The sequence below is a fragment of the Lutjanus erythropterus genome, chromosome 17, assembly GCF_056507025.1.
Source record: "Lutjanus erythropterus isolate fLutEry1 chromosome 17, fLutEry1.hap2, whole genome shotgun sequence".
Classification (NCBI taxonomy): Eukaryota; Metazoa; Chordata; class Actinopteri; order Lutjaniformes; family Lutjanidae; genus Lutjanus; species Lutjanus erythropterus.
In genome coordinates, this window is record NC_139333.1 from 26,112,300 (window position 1) to 26,130,575 (window position 18,276).

At 36.2% G+C, this 18,276-nt stretch overlaps 2 protein-coding genes across 2 annotated transcripts in view; both read left to right on the forward strand.

The window, feature by feature from the left end:
• Positions 1 to 840: 840 nt before the first annotated feature.
• tap2t (transporter associated with antigen processing, subunit type t, teleost specific) lies at positions 841 to 14,556 on the forward strand. Its single transcript, XM_084740686.1, has 12 exons — positions 841 to 1,108; positions 3,757 to 4,305; positions 5,187 to 5,301; positions 5,413 to 5,543; positions 5,934 to 6,139; positions 6,894 to 7,091; positions 7,467 to 7,595; positions 7,685 to 7,873; positions 8,556 to 8,729; positions 8,887 to 9,046; positions 11,569 to 11,705; positions 13,824 to 14,556. Exons 2-12 carry the CDS (start codon positions 3,801 to 3,803, stop codon positions 14,010 to 14,012), a joined length of 2,133 nt encoding a protein of 710 aa, XP_084596812.1. The 5' UTR covers positions 841 to 1,108; positions 3,757 to 3,800; the 3' UTR covers positions 14,013 to 14,556.
• Positions 14,557 to 15,162: 606 nt separating this feature from the next.
• acsf2 (acyl-CoA synthetase family member 2) overlaps positions 15,163 to 18,276 on the forward strand; it is a 30,049-nt gene continuing 26,935 nt past the window's right edge. The window contains exon 1 of the mRNA XM_084741638.1: positions 15,163 to 15,531. Within this exon, the coding sequence (XP_084597764.1) occupies positions 15,395 to 15,531 (137 nt within the window). The 5' untranslated portion in view covers positions 15,163 to 15,394. The remainder of the gene's footprint in view (positions 15,532 to 18,276) is intronic.

Below are 18,276 nucleotides of genomic sequence, written 5' to 3' on the forward strand. Positions count from 1 at the left end.
TGACTTACATACTTACTTTTTTATCATTCTGTCTTTGGATATTGTTAATATTGATTAAATATATTCTTTATTATTCTTTTCTTTTTCTTATTTCACTTTTAACATTTAATATTTACTGTATATTGTGTTGCAGTGTTTCACAAACATTTTTTCTGGAGATATTTTTAAATATTATAAACCATCAAGATCAAATTCATAATAAATGTTGGGAAAGTAAATTTGAACGTTCCTGATCAGTTTTACTGCCATTTCTATATCACCTTATATTATCTTGACACATGCATATACACATGTTAAATACTTCTGAAATTAGAAATAAATGTATTTCTTCTGAGTTAACAGGATCATTGTTCTTATTTTCTCTCATCAACAAAACAAAACTAAAAAGGTAAAATTTCAACTCAACTTACTTTAATATGTTTTTGAGTTTTGAATCAGTGTTTAAGTTTTGAAATAAGTTTTGCTGTGTCTCACCTCTCGAGGTTTAGGCCATAGACATATACGTAGTATACGTAGTATATATGTCTATGGTTTAGGCAGTGTGCTTAGGGCTACGGCGCTGGTTGTATCTAAAAGGGAACCCTTGATTTGTGAAACTCTCGCGGGATTTTACGCTTTGTTTTTTCATTATGCATGTTGTACAAACAAATCATGTTTCAATATGTGAGTAACGCTGTAGTTAAGAATCGTATTTTGTTTATGAACAGAAAACACCTAGTTAAGGCTAGAGAAAGGTCATAATGTGGGTTAAATTGGTTACTCTCGCGAGATCTGTCGGTGGGGTTCTCTTCTAGACACGAACCTGCTTGGTCGCGAGGAACTGTAACAGAGATCTGCCGCCTTCTTGTGGCCACAGTGTGAAGTCGCGAGCTGCCGTTGAGTTCGTGTTAAAAGAGCGAAGTGGACGCACGTTTTAAATCTGTCATACTCACAAACAGAAAGAGGGAAATAAGTAAAATGAGGGCATTGATTTTTAAGCCGTGTCCTTTCTTAAACCTTCTTGTTTCAGACGTACGGAGTCGATGCAGGTAAACCGTGCGTCACCTAAATGAAAGTGAAACTAAAAGTAAACTGCTAGCTAACCGCCGACTGTGAGACGAAACATACGGTAAATCACCCAAATTATAATCGATAACCTCAACTTCACTGACATGTTAATGTGCTGCAGGTTTATCAAGCTTAATGTTAAACAGCAGCGAGGACGGGGGCTACATAAGACGTTATTACGAAGTGTTATGAAGTTATTAGCTAGGAGCAGCTAGCTACAGTAACCGAGTGCTATCAGGAGAGCATATATAATGAGGGTTCATTAAATGGGTTATATAGGTTAGGGTATTGATGTATATTTACTGATGATATTTTCCTGTGCATGCTGTGGAAAACGATAGCTGACGTTAGCTTGATGAAAGTATTTCGGTATTTAAGAGTACTAACAGAAAAGTCAGGATAACAATGTGCAAGTTGTGCAGTTTTTATTTCATTTTCTTGTAGTTAGATGCAGTTTTATGCTACGTGTACTTTACTTGAATATTTCTATTTCATGCTTCTGTTTATTCTCCTACTTTGTGGAAAGTAATGTGTCCAGTAATGTGGAAAGTAAAGTACATGTACTAAAGCACAATACTGAGGTACAGTTTTGAGGTATTTTTACTGTATATTTAATGGTAGCCTCCTTCTGCTCCAACACAGTTTGAAGGCACATGTTGTACTTTTTACTGCTCTAGCGTTACATTCATTTGATAATTTAAGTTACTTTGCAGATTCAGTTTGTCAATACAGCTAATATCTCACAATTTTTATGTTTTATTTTCCAATGATCAACTCAGAATATTTTTGTTTGCAAACAAGTCATGAACTTTCATTATTTCAGGGTCATCTTTCCCCTTTTTGACTTTGGATTTGCTGTTTTGAGTAGTTTTCCGGTTTCTGTTTGTAAAGTTGTCTTGTGAATTAATATAATGTCACATGATATTTTTCAGTACATGCTGTGGAAAACATTAGCTAACGTTATCTAGCTGAAATTATCTCTTTATTTAGAGTACCAGAAGAAAAGTACTTTTAGTCAGATGCAGTTTCAAGATAACTACATGCACTTTACTTGAGTATTTCTATTTAATGCCTCTTTATTCTTCTACTTAAAGTGGTGGAAAACAACTAAGTATGTTTACTCAGGTACTGTACTTGCAGTGCAGCTTTGAGGTTTATTTTCATTTTCATTTAGATTATAACCAGAGGCTAATTTCCATCTGTATTTCCATTCCTTGGCAGGTTGACGTTACATAACAAACTTCACAGTTGTGCATAAACTTCACAACAACAAAAAATAAGTAAAACAAAAAGTAGAAAATTAGTAATAACAAAAACTGTTCTGTAATAGAAAAAGTCACACTAACAGCAGTACAATAAGTGATGATGAGATGTTACTCAAGACAAACCAGGAGAAAAGGAGAGTTAAAGTGTTTAAGTGTCAGATGATAAAGTGTTAGTGTTATTGCACATTATTTACTGCAGAGTGCTGTTGTATATTGGATATTTCCCTGTTGCACAAGGCTTGCATGCACAGCTGTCTTCATGCACATACTATTGCACAGCATTGGCACACATAGATGTACAGTAAGGCTCATGAACCTTTTACTCCACTTCATACATTTGATCATTTAAGTTACTTTGAAGATTCTCATATTTTCTGTTTTATTTTCCAGTGATCCACTCAGAACATTTTTATTTTTGCAAACAAAGTTATGTGCATCAGTTATTCCAATATCTGTCTCCTCGTTGGCCGAGGTTTTGCTGTTTTGAGTAGTTTTCCAGTTTCTATTTGAATGAAAGTGAAAGTGAAAGGTCCAGTGGAAATGTTGAGGGAGTGAAAACTGTGATAAAATCCAGCAACAGAGCTTCTAACATCCTGTCACCAGATTTAGGTTGAGTGTGGTGAAACCGAAATTTAAGACACTTGTAGTCGACCTCTGTCCATCTTTGGTTTTAGACAGATTACACTCATAAATTCCTCTTGTTTGGAGGCTTTATTGTACTTCAAGTAACATAAGGAGTTGTTGTTAACTCATGTATTTAACTAGTTAAGACATTTCAAAGATCAATATTTGACATATGAAGCATCAGCTTATAAAATAGAATGCATTAAAATATTAAATAGAGCTGCAACAATTAATCGATCATGAACTGATTATTAAACAAATCACCTATTATTCTGATAATCATTTAATCGGTTTGGCTATTTTCTTTCAAAAAAAGATAAAATTCTCTGATTTCAGCTTCTTAAATGTGAATATTTTCTGGTTTCTTCACTCGTCTTTGACAGTAAATTATTATATATTTTTGGATTGTGGGCAAAATGAAACATTTGAGTACGTCACCTTTTCGCTATTTTCTAATATTTTATCGACCAAAGAACTTATTAAATAATTGACATAATAAAAAGATCTGAATACTTCTTCCATCACTGTCTACTTCACTACATTCAAGAGGAAAATATTGTTCTTTTTGCTCCACTACAATTGTTTAACTACTTTAGTTATTTTGAAAATCAATATTCGACATATGAAGAATCAGCTTATAAAATACAATTACAAGTGACATGCTGGTCAAGTGTCTACTTTTGTTATGTTATTTATTTTGTCATGCTCATTAGGGATTTTAATGATTGATCATTAATCACCATTAAGAATTATGTGATGAAAATATATATTAATCAAATAATTAATCAAAGTTTGTCTAACCAAATATTTGTGATTCTAGGGTCAGATTAAGCTTCCTGCAGTCTGACTGTTCACCAAAGGAAAATGAGGGAAGCGGCAGCATGTGGATTATTTATTGTTCTGTTCGATGCCATGCTGAGTTTGGCTCTGTGGGCCATACTGGTGCTGCTGGAGTGCTCCGGTTGGGGCGGCCTGGCAGGCGTGTGGGCCTTCGGGGCGGTAAAGTGGGCCGTTCTGCATGTTTTCACCTCCATGCTGACTGACAGAAAACCCCAGGCGGAGCTCCACAGGCTGGCAGCTCTCCTCTGCCTCCTCTCTCCTGTGCTTGAAAGTGGGCGGATCCTCATGACGCCTCCGTCGGAGCCGTACACGGGACCGGCTCCTGAGCTCAACGTGCTGATCCTGGGCCCGGTGGCTTCGTCTCTGGCCTGTGTGGTTTGGGAAAAGGGCTTCTGTGGTGATGGAAAGAGGAAAAAGGACGACACTGAACTGGATATGCGGCGGCTGCTCATGAGGGTGCTGAAATACTTCAAACCAGACACCCTTTACCTCATCGCAGCTTTCACTTTCCTCATCTTAGGAGTCATCTGTAAGTGTGAAACATTGACATTCAACACTATACTAGAGCTGCAATGATTAATCAAATAATAAATTATTAATAAATGAATTACTCAACAGCAATTTTGATAATTAACTACTTGGTTATAATAAAGAAAAAAGTTTTTTAAAAATCCATATTTTTAGCTTCTTGAATGCGAATATTTTCTGGTTTCTTTCTGGTTTCTGAGGACGGCATCTTGGGCTGTTGGAAACACTGATCAACAACTAATCAATTAATCGAAAAAGTGATTGACAGATTCACTGATAATGAAAATTATCAGGAAAGACTAGAAAAATAAGTCCAGACATGTGGAGCACACCAATGTACATCAGGGGAAACGTTATATTATTAAGGTTAGCCAAAATGTGAAAATGTAACATTGTTTGCTCACTACAGTTAGACAAAAAGTTAAAATGTAAAATTGTCTGGTAGCTAACGTTAGCTAAAAAGGTTTATCATAACACTGTTTGTTTGCTGAAGTTAGCTAAAAAGGTTTATCATAACACTGTTTTCTAGCTTAAGTTAGCTAAAAAGTTAAAACATTATTTGCTAGCCAATATTATCTGAAAAGTTAAAATGTTACATTGTTTGCAAGCTAATATTAGCTAAAAAGTTAAAAAATAACATTGTTTGCAAGATAATGTTAGCTACAAAGTTAAAATGTTACATTGTTTGTGAGCTAACAGCTAAAAGAATTGACAAGCACGTTGAAATTCTTTAACATTAAGAGAAATAAAGAGAACATTTCCAGACTTATCTTGTTCAGAGATTTCTTCTGTACATTTAAATGTAAAGACCACACTAAATTCTCAAATCACAGAAACATGGAGTTGATTATTTCTTAATCCGTGTCTTTTCTCTCCTAACAGGCGATACGTTTATTCCTCTGTATCAGGGGAATGTGATTGATATGCTGAGAGGTGATACACTTCATTCCAGCTTTGGTTATGAAATTCTACTGCTGGCACTTTTCTCTCTTGGAAGGTAGTGAAGTAAAACTCATGCTTTAGCTCATATCATCTGTCTGGTTAGAAAAATGTGTTTTGTTTCAGTGATTACAATAATCTGTTGTTTTTCGTGTCTTCATGTGAACAGCGCTGTGTTCTCGGGTCTCAGAGGAGGTATATTCATGTGTACTTTGGCTCGACTGAACAGGAGACTGAAACATCTGCTGTTTCACACCCTGCTGCAGCAGGACGTTCCCTTCTTTGAGAATAACCAGTCTGGTGAGAAGAACACACCACTGTTAATATGTTTCAGGGATGTTGTGATTCAAAGGGTCAAGGAATCTGTTTTTGTTTGTTTGTTTTTTCAACATAGACATCTGAAAGTCTCTTTGTGTCTCTTTGTAGTAGTTTTGTTTGTCCTTGTGGTCTTATTACGTATCTTTCTGGTAAATTTGTGTCTCTTTGAAGTCACTTGTAGGATTCATTCATAACTGCTTTTAGACTTCTCTTTGGTCATTTTGTGTCTCTCTTGTCTTTTGTTGTCTTTGTGTCTCTTTGTAGTAATTTTGTGTCATTTTGGTCATTTTCTGTCTCATTGTTGTCTTTTTGTGTCTGCAGAGATTAAGCTGCCAGTCAACATTCTTTAATTTCCTCTTTTATTCCCTTCAGGGAGTCTTTCGTCCCGCCTGCACTCAGACGTGGACAGGATGGGCCGCACAGTCGCGCTGAACGCTAACGCTCTGGTTCGCAGCTCAGTGAAAACCATCCTCATGCTCGGGGTGATGATACGTCTGTCCTGGCAGCTCACTCTGCTCACCTTCATAGAGATGCCACTGATGGCCATTGTGCAGAACAAATACACCACTTTTTCCATGGTGGGTGTGATGAGACTCCTCTGATTATGTAACAGGATTATGTAATTAGGATACCCAAAAAAAGTAGCTGTATTCTACTTCAGTTACAAAAATGGAAGATGTAATCAGATTACAGTTACATGTAGTAATAATTGGGATTAGTGGCAGGATTATAGTTTTAAATGTCATGTTAAAATAAAGAATGACATGCTACCATGCTCAGTAAACACTAGGCGAATCTCACATCACTCTGGTTTCAGTGAAACCAGCTAACCTCACAGTTACCAATTCATTATCTCTTGAAAAAATGTTTTAATTAGGTGGAAATTTCACCATTATCTTGTTTCAACATGTTATTTTAAAAAACATGTACAGATAGGACTGACCGCTAATGTTAGCTGCACAGAACAACTGATAACATTACCTACATAGAACAACAGAAAATGTTTCGTACACAGGACACCTGCAAATGTTACTTACACAGAACAACCTCTGTTGTTACCTACATGGAAAAACTGTTAACGTTACTTACACATAATAACCGCTAACATTAGCCATACAGAACAACTATAACATTACCTACATAGAGCGACCGCTGATGTTAGCCACACAGAACAATGGCTAACATCAGATGGAACAGAAAGTAATCAAGTCAAGTTACTTTAATATTGTGATGCTTGGATTAAGTTACTGACTTCATTTTTAACAGGTAGTCAGCAACTGTATCTGAATAAATTTTATCACTGACTCAGTGTCTGTTCTTTGTCAACAACAGGAGTGTAAGGATCAGATCCAGGAATGTCTGGCTCACAACAACAACCTGGTTACTCAGACGGTCAAAGGAATCCACACGGTCCGCAGCTTCAGGGCAGAGAAAGTTGAACTGAAGAGGTTTAACGAGGCTCTGGACCAGATGTGCGCTGTCAAGAGACGGTCAGGAATCTACAGCGCAGTCTTCCTCTTAATACGGAGGGTAAGTTTTCTGCCACGCCCATGGATTGTGTCATGAATTGTCTAGGAAGCAAGAGAACACATCGAGCTTTCAACTTGTACGGTCGCAAGTGTGGAGACCCACATCTGTCAAGAAAATTAAAGAGAATATGACACCAGTGCTCCCACCCCCAACCTAAGATTTTATTTTAAGTACAGACAGACATCAACCTCTGCCAGGATCCTCCGAAACATAAGATAAGATGAGATACAGAACACAGAAAGTCTATTCCTGGCAGGAATGGTCTTCCGTACATATGTCCTCCTCCAGTAACATTAAAAAAACTTTTAGATTTTTTTTAGGAGCATGTGTGATTTATGTTGTTTGGTCTGAATTCCTCTCTATGTTTCCACTCAGCTGTTGACTCTGGGGATAAAGGTATTCATGCTGGTCCAGGCCCGCAGTCTCATCGCGTCGGGTCACCTCACCATCGGCAGTCTCGTGTCCTTTTTCTTGTACCAGAAGCCCATGTCAAACAATTTAAGGGTGAGCTGATTTACAAATACTTTAAACAGCAGAGTATTTTTATGTGTATGAGGTGTAAAAGCTGTAATACTTGTTTATTTTTGTCACAGGAGCTTTTGTACTGCTATGGAGACACGAAGTCCACAGTTAAAGTCATCTCCAAAGTGTTAGGTCACCTCGACAGAACGCCAGAGTGTAAGCCGGCGGGAGAGTTGGCTCCTGAGAACCTGGAGGGAAGAGTTGTTTTCCAAAATGTCACTTTTGCGTACCCATCAGCTAAAGATAAACTAGCACTGAAGGTAAATGTTTGACAGGCGGAAAATAAAACACTTTGTCCCGCAACATTTATCCAGAGTGGGACCAGCCACAAATGTACCACATGTTCTTTTTAAAAATTTTATTATTAACATCGAAAGGTTTACAATTGATCACAGGTTTGACAGACAGCTGACAGTTTTTCTCACTGCAGAGTTTTACTACAGCAAACTGCTGCACTGCGTCTCTCTCCAGTTTGTTTACATCTGCTTCCACACGAGGTCACAGGAAAATGCATCCCGTGAAATGTTTTGGCAGATCGTGTTCCCTCTGGCACATAATCTTATTATAATAATGCAGTAGGGCCTTGCTGTAATCTGGAGCGCTTTAGGAGAAAATGTGTAAGTTATGTAATAGTCAGTTTTATTATTAACATCCAGTTTAGTTTCACAAGAAAAGTTGCAAAAATGTTTGTGAATGCTGTCAGTTATTTAGAAGGAAAATCGGAATCAGCCAAAATCGGAATTGCTGCATCTCTAGTATGTTGCCTTGGAAGTATGAGTTGTCTCAATTTTCTCATAGACCTACAACAATGATAAATGAAAATTAAAATGTTTAAAAGAGGATACTGGATCTGATTCAGTATCAAGTCCCGTAGAGTCTGGGTCTGTGCGTTTGGCCTCTGCTTGTGGGTCTGTTGTTCAAACATTAACATGTTCTGTGCAGTCAGTGTCTCTGGAGCTTCAGCCGGGGAAGATAACAGCGCTGGTGGGTCCCTCCGGCAGTGGGAAGACTTCCTGCGTCAGCCTCCTGAAGAGGCTGTACGAACCTCAAGAGGGACAGATCCTGCTGGATGGAGAACCTCTGCACCACTACAAACACAAATACCTCCATCAAAAGGTTGAGTGAAGTGTTTTTTAGATATTTTGAGGAGCTAAAAGTTTTGAAATTGTTCCAGTAGATTGCCTCAGCCACAATTGCTGCAATGTAATCCCAATCATACAGATGACACTAATGACGCCGACACTAGTGTTTCAACTTCATTTATTTGCTTTAGGTGGCCTTGGTATCCCAGAATCCTGTGCTGTTTTCTGGTTCACTGCGATACAACATTGTATACGGCCTTCAGGACTGCACCATTGAGAAGGTGAAAGACACTGCAAAGAGGGCCAACGCAGATAAATTCATCTCCGAACTGGAGGACGCTTATGACACAGGTACAGAAGTGGGATTGATATCGTGTAATCAATATCTTTAAGGCATTGTTCTGGTACTGGACTTTATTAAACAGTACCGAGGCCTATCAGCAAGCATGCAAACTTTCAGCGTTTTGAAACCAAAATAATTCATGCAGATCTGATCAGGAATATTATTTTTACTGCTCTTATTGAACGTGAATAAATTAACTTTGTAAATAATTCTGGGACTTATTTCTAATTTTCAGTTTTGCTCTGACACAGGTGTTACATTTTTATCCAAAGTGGTCGTAAAAAAGAAATAATGCTGTACCAGGATAAAATGATGAAGCAATGAGATTTTATTTCCAAAAGGTCAAAGATCAACTTCACTGTGACACCATAATGTCCAGCTCTCTATCAGTCCTCTGTCCTCCTTGTAAAAACAGTCTAAGTGAAGACACCACATTTCTCACTGGAAATTATTCACTGGAATCAGTGAATAATACCTTTTATGAAATTCTTTTAGTCTTCACTACATGCTGTGTATATTATGAGTCTGGACAGACATGAATGTAAACTGAAGCTTGTGAGACAATAATTCTAGTTGAGTATTATCTTATTCTAGAAAAGGTTTAAGGCGTTTTGGGTGAAGTTCACTGTCTAAAGCCTTTGTTTTATTGTTTTGTTTTTATTGTCTATTTAATGTCACGAAAGTAGTTCTTTTGTTGCTGAGGACCTGCCCAAACTTTTCGTTGAAATAAAAAGTTATTGCTGCTTTTGGGATGAGATAAGATAAGATAAACTTTATTGATCGCCCTGTGGGGAAGTTCAGCAGCTGGAGGATAGAAAAGGACGGGTTTCATAAATACAGTACAGATACAGTAAAAAATATAAAAAGAATGGAAATACAAAACATATGAATGTAAAAATATACAAGAGATATACACACAAACTATATTGACTTAGAGTGACATATGGATATATATGGGAACATTTAGTGTTTGTACTAAGAGAAAAAAAAATAATTATTGCCATGTAAATAAAGGATAAAAATGCACAGTGGTACAGAGATTGTTGGTGCAGGATAATTCACAGGACGGTTTCACAGTATGAAGATATAAATGTAGAGTTTATAACACGGGGTATAATATGTATTCATATCTTTTAAATCTTATTCCTGAGACATTTCCGTACGTGAAGTCCAGCTTATATCAACATTGCAGGACAAATACAAGAGATATAATTTATTAAAGCAGCTGCTGTAACTGACACAAAACATTTACGGGTCAGAAAGTAAATACAATAGAAATAATGACAAAGAAACTTTTAATAGATTAATTTTGTGTATGTAAAACCTGCACAGGGAGGAGCACTGTGTAGTGGAGACTATAACAGACATATGATTGGAAAGAAGTTAAATATTGACTTTTAGCAGACGGTTGTGGCAGGTGTGATGTGATGTGATGTGATGTGATGTGATGTGATCTGATCTGATCTGAGGACAGTTTTTGTTTATAGCTCAAGGTTTATGGGTGGCGATCACAACAGAGGACGACACCGCCGCTCTGGTGACGAGATGTTTCAAAAACGATTCACGATGAGCTGTTTAGTCCAGTGTTTCCCAATCTTTTTCTTTTTTTCTTTCTGAGAAGACTTCATTCATGTGTAAAGGAACTTTCCTGACTATTTTTACTGCCATTTCTGCATCACCTTATATTATCTTGATGCTTTATTGAAAAATATAATGTTAAAACTTTAGAAATGAGAAATAAATTAATTCTGGCTGAGTTAACAGGCCATCGCTTTGTGTGTATTTTCTCTCATCAGTAAAACAAATTATCTTCATCTTTATCTTAAATGAGACTAAATATGCACACTTTTGATTTTTCCTCTCATCGGTAAAACAATATACACATTTTGAATACTTTATAAGAAGGTGTATTGCAGATATAATTTTATGTTTGCAAAATTTCCTCTATAGTCTTTGGGAATGACTGGTTTGGCTGCAACTAATGATTATTTTCATCGTTGATTAACTTGTCGATTATTTTCTCAATTAATCAATAAGTTGTTTGGTCCATGAAATGTCAGATAATAGTGGAAAATGTTGATCAAATCTAAAATATTCACTTCACTGTCAGAGAGGAGTGAAGAAAACAGAAAATATTGATTTATTAAAAAGTGACTCAGAACAATTGATCAATAATCAAAATAGATGCAGATTAATTTAATAATCGATTAATAATAGATAAATTGTTGCAGCTTTAAGTGCTTTATGCTTGTTGTTTGGTTTATTAGTTTGTCCAGCCTTTGTTGAACACAGTTTAAAAACAAAAAATGGTGAAATTTACACCCAGTGAAGCATTTTTTCACTATAGGCTGTGATAATGAATTAACAGCTGTGTTCACTGTGCACTGTGTTTATTTTAAACTTGAAATCCTACTAATAATCCCCATGTTTACTAAATGTATAGGTATTCTCATTATGTCTTTTTTTGTATGCCCTTTCTTAAATCCAGATTACATAATCTCGTCTATATGCTTGTGTTTCTTGTTTGCAGATGTGGGTGAAAGTGGTGGGACACTTTCAGATGGACGGAGGCAGTGTATCGCCATCATCAGAGCTCTGGTTCGAGATCCGAAGGTCCTCATACTGGACGAAGCTACAAGCAAACTGGATGCTGAAATGCAGCGCGCTGTAAGTACAAAAAAAAAAAAACCTCAACCTAACCCTTTCCTTATGTGCAACAGGAAGCTGAGACTCAAATCATGTGTGTGCAGGAGAGCCGAGAGAGAGAGGGTTTTAAAAGTCCTTCTGTAGCTTCTAACTGAATCTCTCTGAAGTTTAGTTTCTCTCCTGTGTAAGATTTCCTGTTTTTGCAGCTTCATGATAAAAGATTTTACATAACAAAGTAACAGAGGACTTTTATTGTGAAGAATTAATAGGAAATCAAATGTTTCGTTTTTACATCTAAGCACATATCAGTTAAACACACCATCAAAGCAGGTGCAAACTCTGCTGGGCTTTGCTGATTCGCTGAGTCAAACCAAGCAGCAAAAGAGTTACAGGAGTTACCGACGGAGGCAACTGCAGCTTTTTGTCTGACTGAGGTGACCTTTCACTCAAAGTCCTTTGTTTGACGTTGCTGAAACCTGATCACAGAGGGAGCAAAACCACACCTAGGAGATCCTTAACATGTGGTATTACATGTATACAAGGAGCAACACATGTTAAATGACCTGAAAACACAATAAAACAGTATATTAAGTATATTATTAAAGTGAAAATATGTTTGTTTTGGCTGATGGGACTGTAGTTTTTAATAGTTTGTTTTTTGTTGACACAGAACAGATTTTTTGTTTTTAAAGTCTCCACACACACTGAGTATTCATGACTTAATAAATAAGCACCCGTCAAAGTGGGTGTGGTTCCATCAGATAAATCCTGATGGTTTCTAACAGACTGCAGGCCTCATAGTTACAAGCTCGCTGAGAGAACACGCCTTGGCAAGCAGCTGCCAGGTTTGGGAAGATTCATTTAAAAATCTATTCAGATACAGTTACTAGTTACCTGTTAGTGAGCTGAAGTCAGTAATGTAATCCAAGTATCACAGTATTAAAGTAATGTAACTTTATTAATTTCCATTACTTTTGGATTACCTCAATATAAAATGTGGTGAAATTGTTTAGCCTGTTATTGTGTTTTTTAGGGTTAGGGGTTAGAGTTAGGGTTATTTTCATCATCAATTAATTGGTCGATTATATTGTCAATTAATTGATTAGTTGTTTGGTCCATAAAATGTTGATCAGAGCTCAAGACGACGTCCTCAAATGTCTTGTTTTGTCCACAACTCAGAAATATTCAGTTTATTTCCAGAGAGGAGTAAAGAACCGAGAGGAAAAAAAATCAGGTTTAAGAAGCTGAACTTTTTTTTAATTGAAAAAATTACTCAAAATGATTAATTGATTAATTAATCCTGCCATGATCTTGTTACTTAGGTCCATGTGCTTCAGTCTTTCCTGTAATTAATATTTTCATGATTGATGAATCTGTTGACCATTTTCTCCAGTAATCGATTACTTATTTGGTCCACAACTGACTTTATGATCCAAACAACTATTCAGTTACTTGAGAAAATAATCAACTGATTAATCAATGATGAAAATAATCGTTTTGAGTTGTTTTTTTCTGTCTATATCAGCTTCTTAAATGTGAATATTTTCACATTTTCATTTTTCTCTCTGAAAGAAAACTGAATATTTTTGAGTTGTGGACAAAACAAGACATTTGAGGACGTCATGCTGAGCTTTGATCAACATTTTCTGATATTTTATGGACCAAACAACTAATCGATTAATTGAGAAAATAAAAAGAAATCCTCTTTTCTGTGTTATTGTCCCGCCCACTTAGATTAAAATCGGTAATGAGCCAGTTTTGAACATGTGAAGAGTAGAAAGTACAGATACTTGTGTTAAAATTTAGGGAGTTAAACTGAAAAGTTGCTGGAAAAATACTTAAGTGAAGTACAGATACCTGAAAAATCTACTTAAGTATTTGTCTTTAGTTACTTCACCCCTCTGTGCTTTACCAACCTAAAGCTTTTTGGTGCATTTACAAACCACAACTGCATATTCTGCCTTTAATTAATTAAATGATAAATCAGTTCATCTATGATTTTTTTTTAAAAGTTGCAGCCCAAGAGAAGGGAAAGGTGAAAACTCCTTCATCCTCTGGATTTCTGCCTCCTTTTTAATCCAGGTACAGATCACAGGTAAACACCAGCTGTGACGTCACTTTGTCTTCACTGTCCTTCAGGTGCTGAAGGAGCTCCGGTCCTCCGGTCTGACGGTCCTGGTGGTGGCTCACCAGCTGGAGACGGTGGAGACGGCCGATCACATCGTCTTCATCGAGAGGGGAGAAGTGGTGGAGGAGGGGACGCACCAACAGCTCATGACACGGGGAGGAAGCTACTACTGTTGGAAAGAGAAAGTCTTTGCTCAGTAAAATGCAGTTTTAATGTTTGCGCGTGAGATTTTTTTGCAGTAAGTGTGACCAATGTGTAAATATCCTCCCTGACCAGGTAACCTCCCTGCTTTTCATCTGGTCAGATGTTAAGATGTGTCAGGACAAAAAGTGTCTAATATATAAAGGAGCAGGAATGATGGGGGGGGGGGGGGGGGGGGGGGCTCTTTATGTTTAATGAGCAAAAAACAGTTGTAACAGTTTTTCTTTTTTTAATAAATTTCATTTTACATTACATTCTACAAGGAAATGTTCATTTTATCATATTTTTAAAATGATCATATGAACAACATACAGTTATGCATGAAACAGTATTATCTTTTATCCTTCTTACAGTAATATTATTGGAGAGCGGTTTGTGTGTCCCACCATTTTTCTCATCCACGTTCTTCAAATTGCCTCCGTCCCCTCTCAACCTGCTCTAAAAGATGTTCAGCAGCCTGGCCTTTGCCTATAGTATTTGTTTTTGGCGTTTTCTATTATTTCATGTCACTTTTAAATGTTAAATAAATGCTCAGCAGTTTTATGGTTTTGTGTTCCGTATCCTTTACTTTGAAATCCAGAATCCTTTATTTTGAAATCCAGAACTACTTGTCACCCAGAACTACTTTTTTCTAGAGTAAAATCTACTGGAAAAACATAAAACAAACCAAATCATTTCAGAAAATATATGTATTTGATATATAAATAAATCTTGAAAGAATTCATTTTTGCTAATTATATATATATATATACATATATATACACGCACACATATGTATATATATATATTAGTAGAGTGTTGTTATTAATAATTTTGAAAGTCTTTTTTGGGTAGGACATGATTTGTCCCAGTTAGTTATTAGCATAAATAAAGTTGAAGTCAGTCAGATATCTCCAGAGGAGTCAAAAGCCCACACGTTCTTAACTCAAGTAGATTAGAGTACTTTGGTAAGTACTCGTACTACTCAGCTTCTTTACTGCAGTAAAAGTGAAAAAGTTCAGTTCAGAAATGCACTCAGTATAAAAGTAAAAATATTTACATAAATATTTAAATATTTGTGTTAAAATGTAGGGAGTAAAAGTACAGATCTTCTTAAGTACAGTAACTAAGTATTTGTACTTTGTTACTTCCTACCTCTCACGTTTCTCCTGCAGCTCTCAGCTCCACCAGCAGGTTTTTATTTAACACTGGTGAAGGATCAAGGTCCGAACGAGGAGCCAACAGACAAACCTCCTGCGTAAAATCCTGCTCACTGTGTCGGTGTGTTTCTGTCCTGCAGTAGATCTTCAGGAAGTTACTTTACTTCAAGCAGAAACTCAGCTGAGTTTTCCTGGAGATCGGACGGGGCGCGGTGAACTCCTGCAGCTGCACACAATAAATAATGATGATGATGATCTCCAAGTTTGCGCTGTGCTCCCAGACTCTTCTTCTTCGGAACAACAGCTGCGTTTTCTCCAGAGGTTTAAAAGTTGTGCAGAAACCATGGACGCTCCCGCCTGGATTATCTGCTGCAAGTCGGTGAGTGACTTTAAAATGCTGAGGAATTAAAAAATAAAAAATAAATGTTCAGTCGAATTTACCGCAACTCTGAGTCACAGTGTGCCAGTTTGCATCATTTTTATGTCCAACTTCCTTTCCCACCTACGCCTTAAAAGAAAAACTTTTTCTAACTGTCGCAAACTTTTTGTTTTATTTTCGATTATGTAACCCACAGATCACCTGATGGTCATGGCATTAAAGTTGTTTTTCAAGTTTCCAAAACAAGTCACCATATTTACTGTTGCGCAGTCTTTTATTAGCTCTGCTTTTTCTGCGTGCAAACGTTTTGTAATAGTAATTTAAGTGCTGGATTAAAAATGTAGAAGTGAAAACCCTTCATTGACACCGGAAGGAAGGAAAGAGTGAGACACTGCTGTTGTCCTGCAGTGCGACACTATAGTTCTGCTGCGTTTTATTGAGTTTGAAGATTAAAACCTTAATACAGTGATATTTTCGACAATGGCCGAATGAATTCTGTCCTTAAACACTGACTTGAGTCTTATCTAACACAGTAACTGTGGGGGCAAACAATCCGGGGGCAAGTCTACAGGGGGTTACATGGGGTAAAATTCCTTCCCACTGCAGCTGACAGATCAGTTCAAGATATACAGAGTTGGGAACAACACATACAGTCTACACTCAAGTAGATGTACAGATACTTCAAAAAACAAAAACAAACAAACAAACAAACAAACAAACAAACAAAAAAAGACTTGTAAAAGTAGAAGTTCTGATTCAACTTCTTTACTTGAGTAAAAGTGAAAAAGTTAAGACTCTGAAAAACGTTGTCCCCCAAAGGACATTTCTACTGACTGTTTCTGTGCAAAGCAAATTGAATGTCACCTTTTCTCCCGTCTTATTTCAGCTTTTGTGTAGTTGTTAGTGTTGTTATGTCTCTTGCATCTTGTTAGTTATTCATCTTATCATGTCTTAAACGTTGTTTTGTTTAGTTATGTTTTTTCTGTCTTGTTATGTCTTCTATGTTAATTTTTTGTCTAGTTACATATTTTACATCATATCTTATCTAGTTATGTCTTTTACGTTATTATTTTTGTCTACTTACATCCTGTATGTCCTTTTTTTAATGTAGTTACGTCTGTTTCACTGTTTTTGTCTAGTTACATCTTTTTTTTTAAATCCAGTTATGTTTTATTTTTGTCTTTTTTTTTATCCCGTTATGTCTTTTTCTCCTTGTGTCTCTTTTCTTTTGTTAAATAAATGGGATAAATTATTTTCGTTAAATAAACAGGAGCAAGACTGCTACATTTTTACATAGTTACATATTTTAGATTTGTCTCATGTCTAGTTACGTGTTTTTGGTCTTCTTGGGTCTTTTGTCTTGTTTTATGTCTAGTTACCTTATCTTTTACGTTGTTGTTGTTTTTTGTCTAGTTATGTCTTTTCACATCTTTTTTTGGTCTTGTTGCATTTTACGTTGTGTTTTTTTGTGTGTAGTTATGTCTTGTTTGTCTAGTCACATCTTTTATGTTCTTTTTTTTTGTCTAGTTAAATTTTTTTAATGAATAGGATAAAATATTTCTGTTAAATAAACAGGAGCAGATCTAACAAGATGAAAAATATGTAACAAGAAAAAGGATGTAACAAGAAGACCAAACAAGACAAAATATGATGAGAATAAGATATATCTAAGATAAAAGATATAATAAGACAAAAAAAAGACAGACACAGAGGCTTGACTGTGAAGAGACGGAGAGGTCCTTCAGAGGACGACCTTATGCTTTTATACATTTCAGAGCCTGAACTTTTACACGTTTACTTGAGTAAAGAAGTTGAATCAGAGCCTTTTTTTAAATCTGTAACTCTCTGTACCTTGTCTGAATATTTTTTCAGCCACTGCCACTTTCCTCTTTCTTTCTTTCTTTCTTTCTTTCTTTCTTTCTTTCTTTCTTTCTTTCTTTTTCTTTTTTCTTTTTTTTTTTTTGGCATTTTTCCTTTATTTGACACTCACCAGCAGAGAGACAGGAAACAAAGGTCTGCAGTCAAACTCCAACCCGAGGACGTTGCACTCACATTATCAGCCAGTCAGTGAGTCAGTAAGATCAAGAAAGTTAAGGTTTCTGTTTTAAATCACATCAAAACAACGCCGGGTTAACAAGCTGACTACTTGCCCTGTGCAGGGCCTCACCGCGGGGACCCATGAAGCTACAGTTTGGGGAATACTGCCTCTATGCTCCAGGTCATAAGATGGTCATTATTATGTAATCCTGAGGTTTTGTGTTAAAGAGACAGCCTGTGTTTAAACAAATTTGGAATATTTCCCTGCATCTTTGGTTTATTCAGTGTCAAAGGAACAGTCTGACATTTGAGCTTCTTATCCTGAGTATGTTGTCAGAAAAAAGGAAAAGGCAACTTTGTGCAATAGATTTTTGAGTTTTCAGCCCAACTCAACTTTGTTCTTTAGATGAACTTCCTATAATGTTCCTATTTTTTTATTTCTGTATGTCCTCTATTTATTTTTTCATATTTTCTACTATTTCCCCTATAATATTATTATTATATGATTAAATATTTCCTCTGTATTTTCTTTTTTTTATTTATATATTTTTTTGTCGATGCTTCTTTATATTTTTGCTGCCAACTTTTCAGGGGTTTTAGATGCAAACGTTTCAAGTCAAGATTAGGGGACATCTAGTAGAAATTATCACAGAATCACAATAACCAATGATGGAAAAGAATCAGACTATGATTTTAGAGAAACTGTCT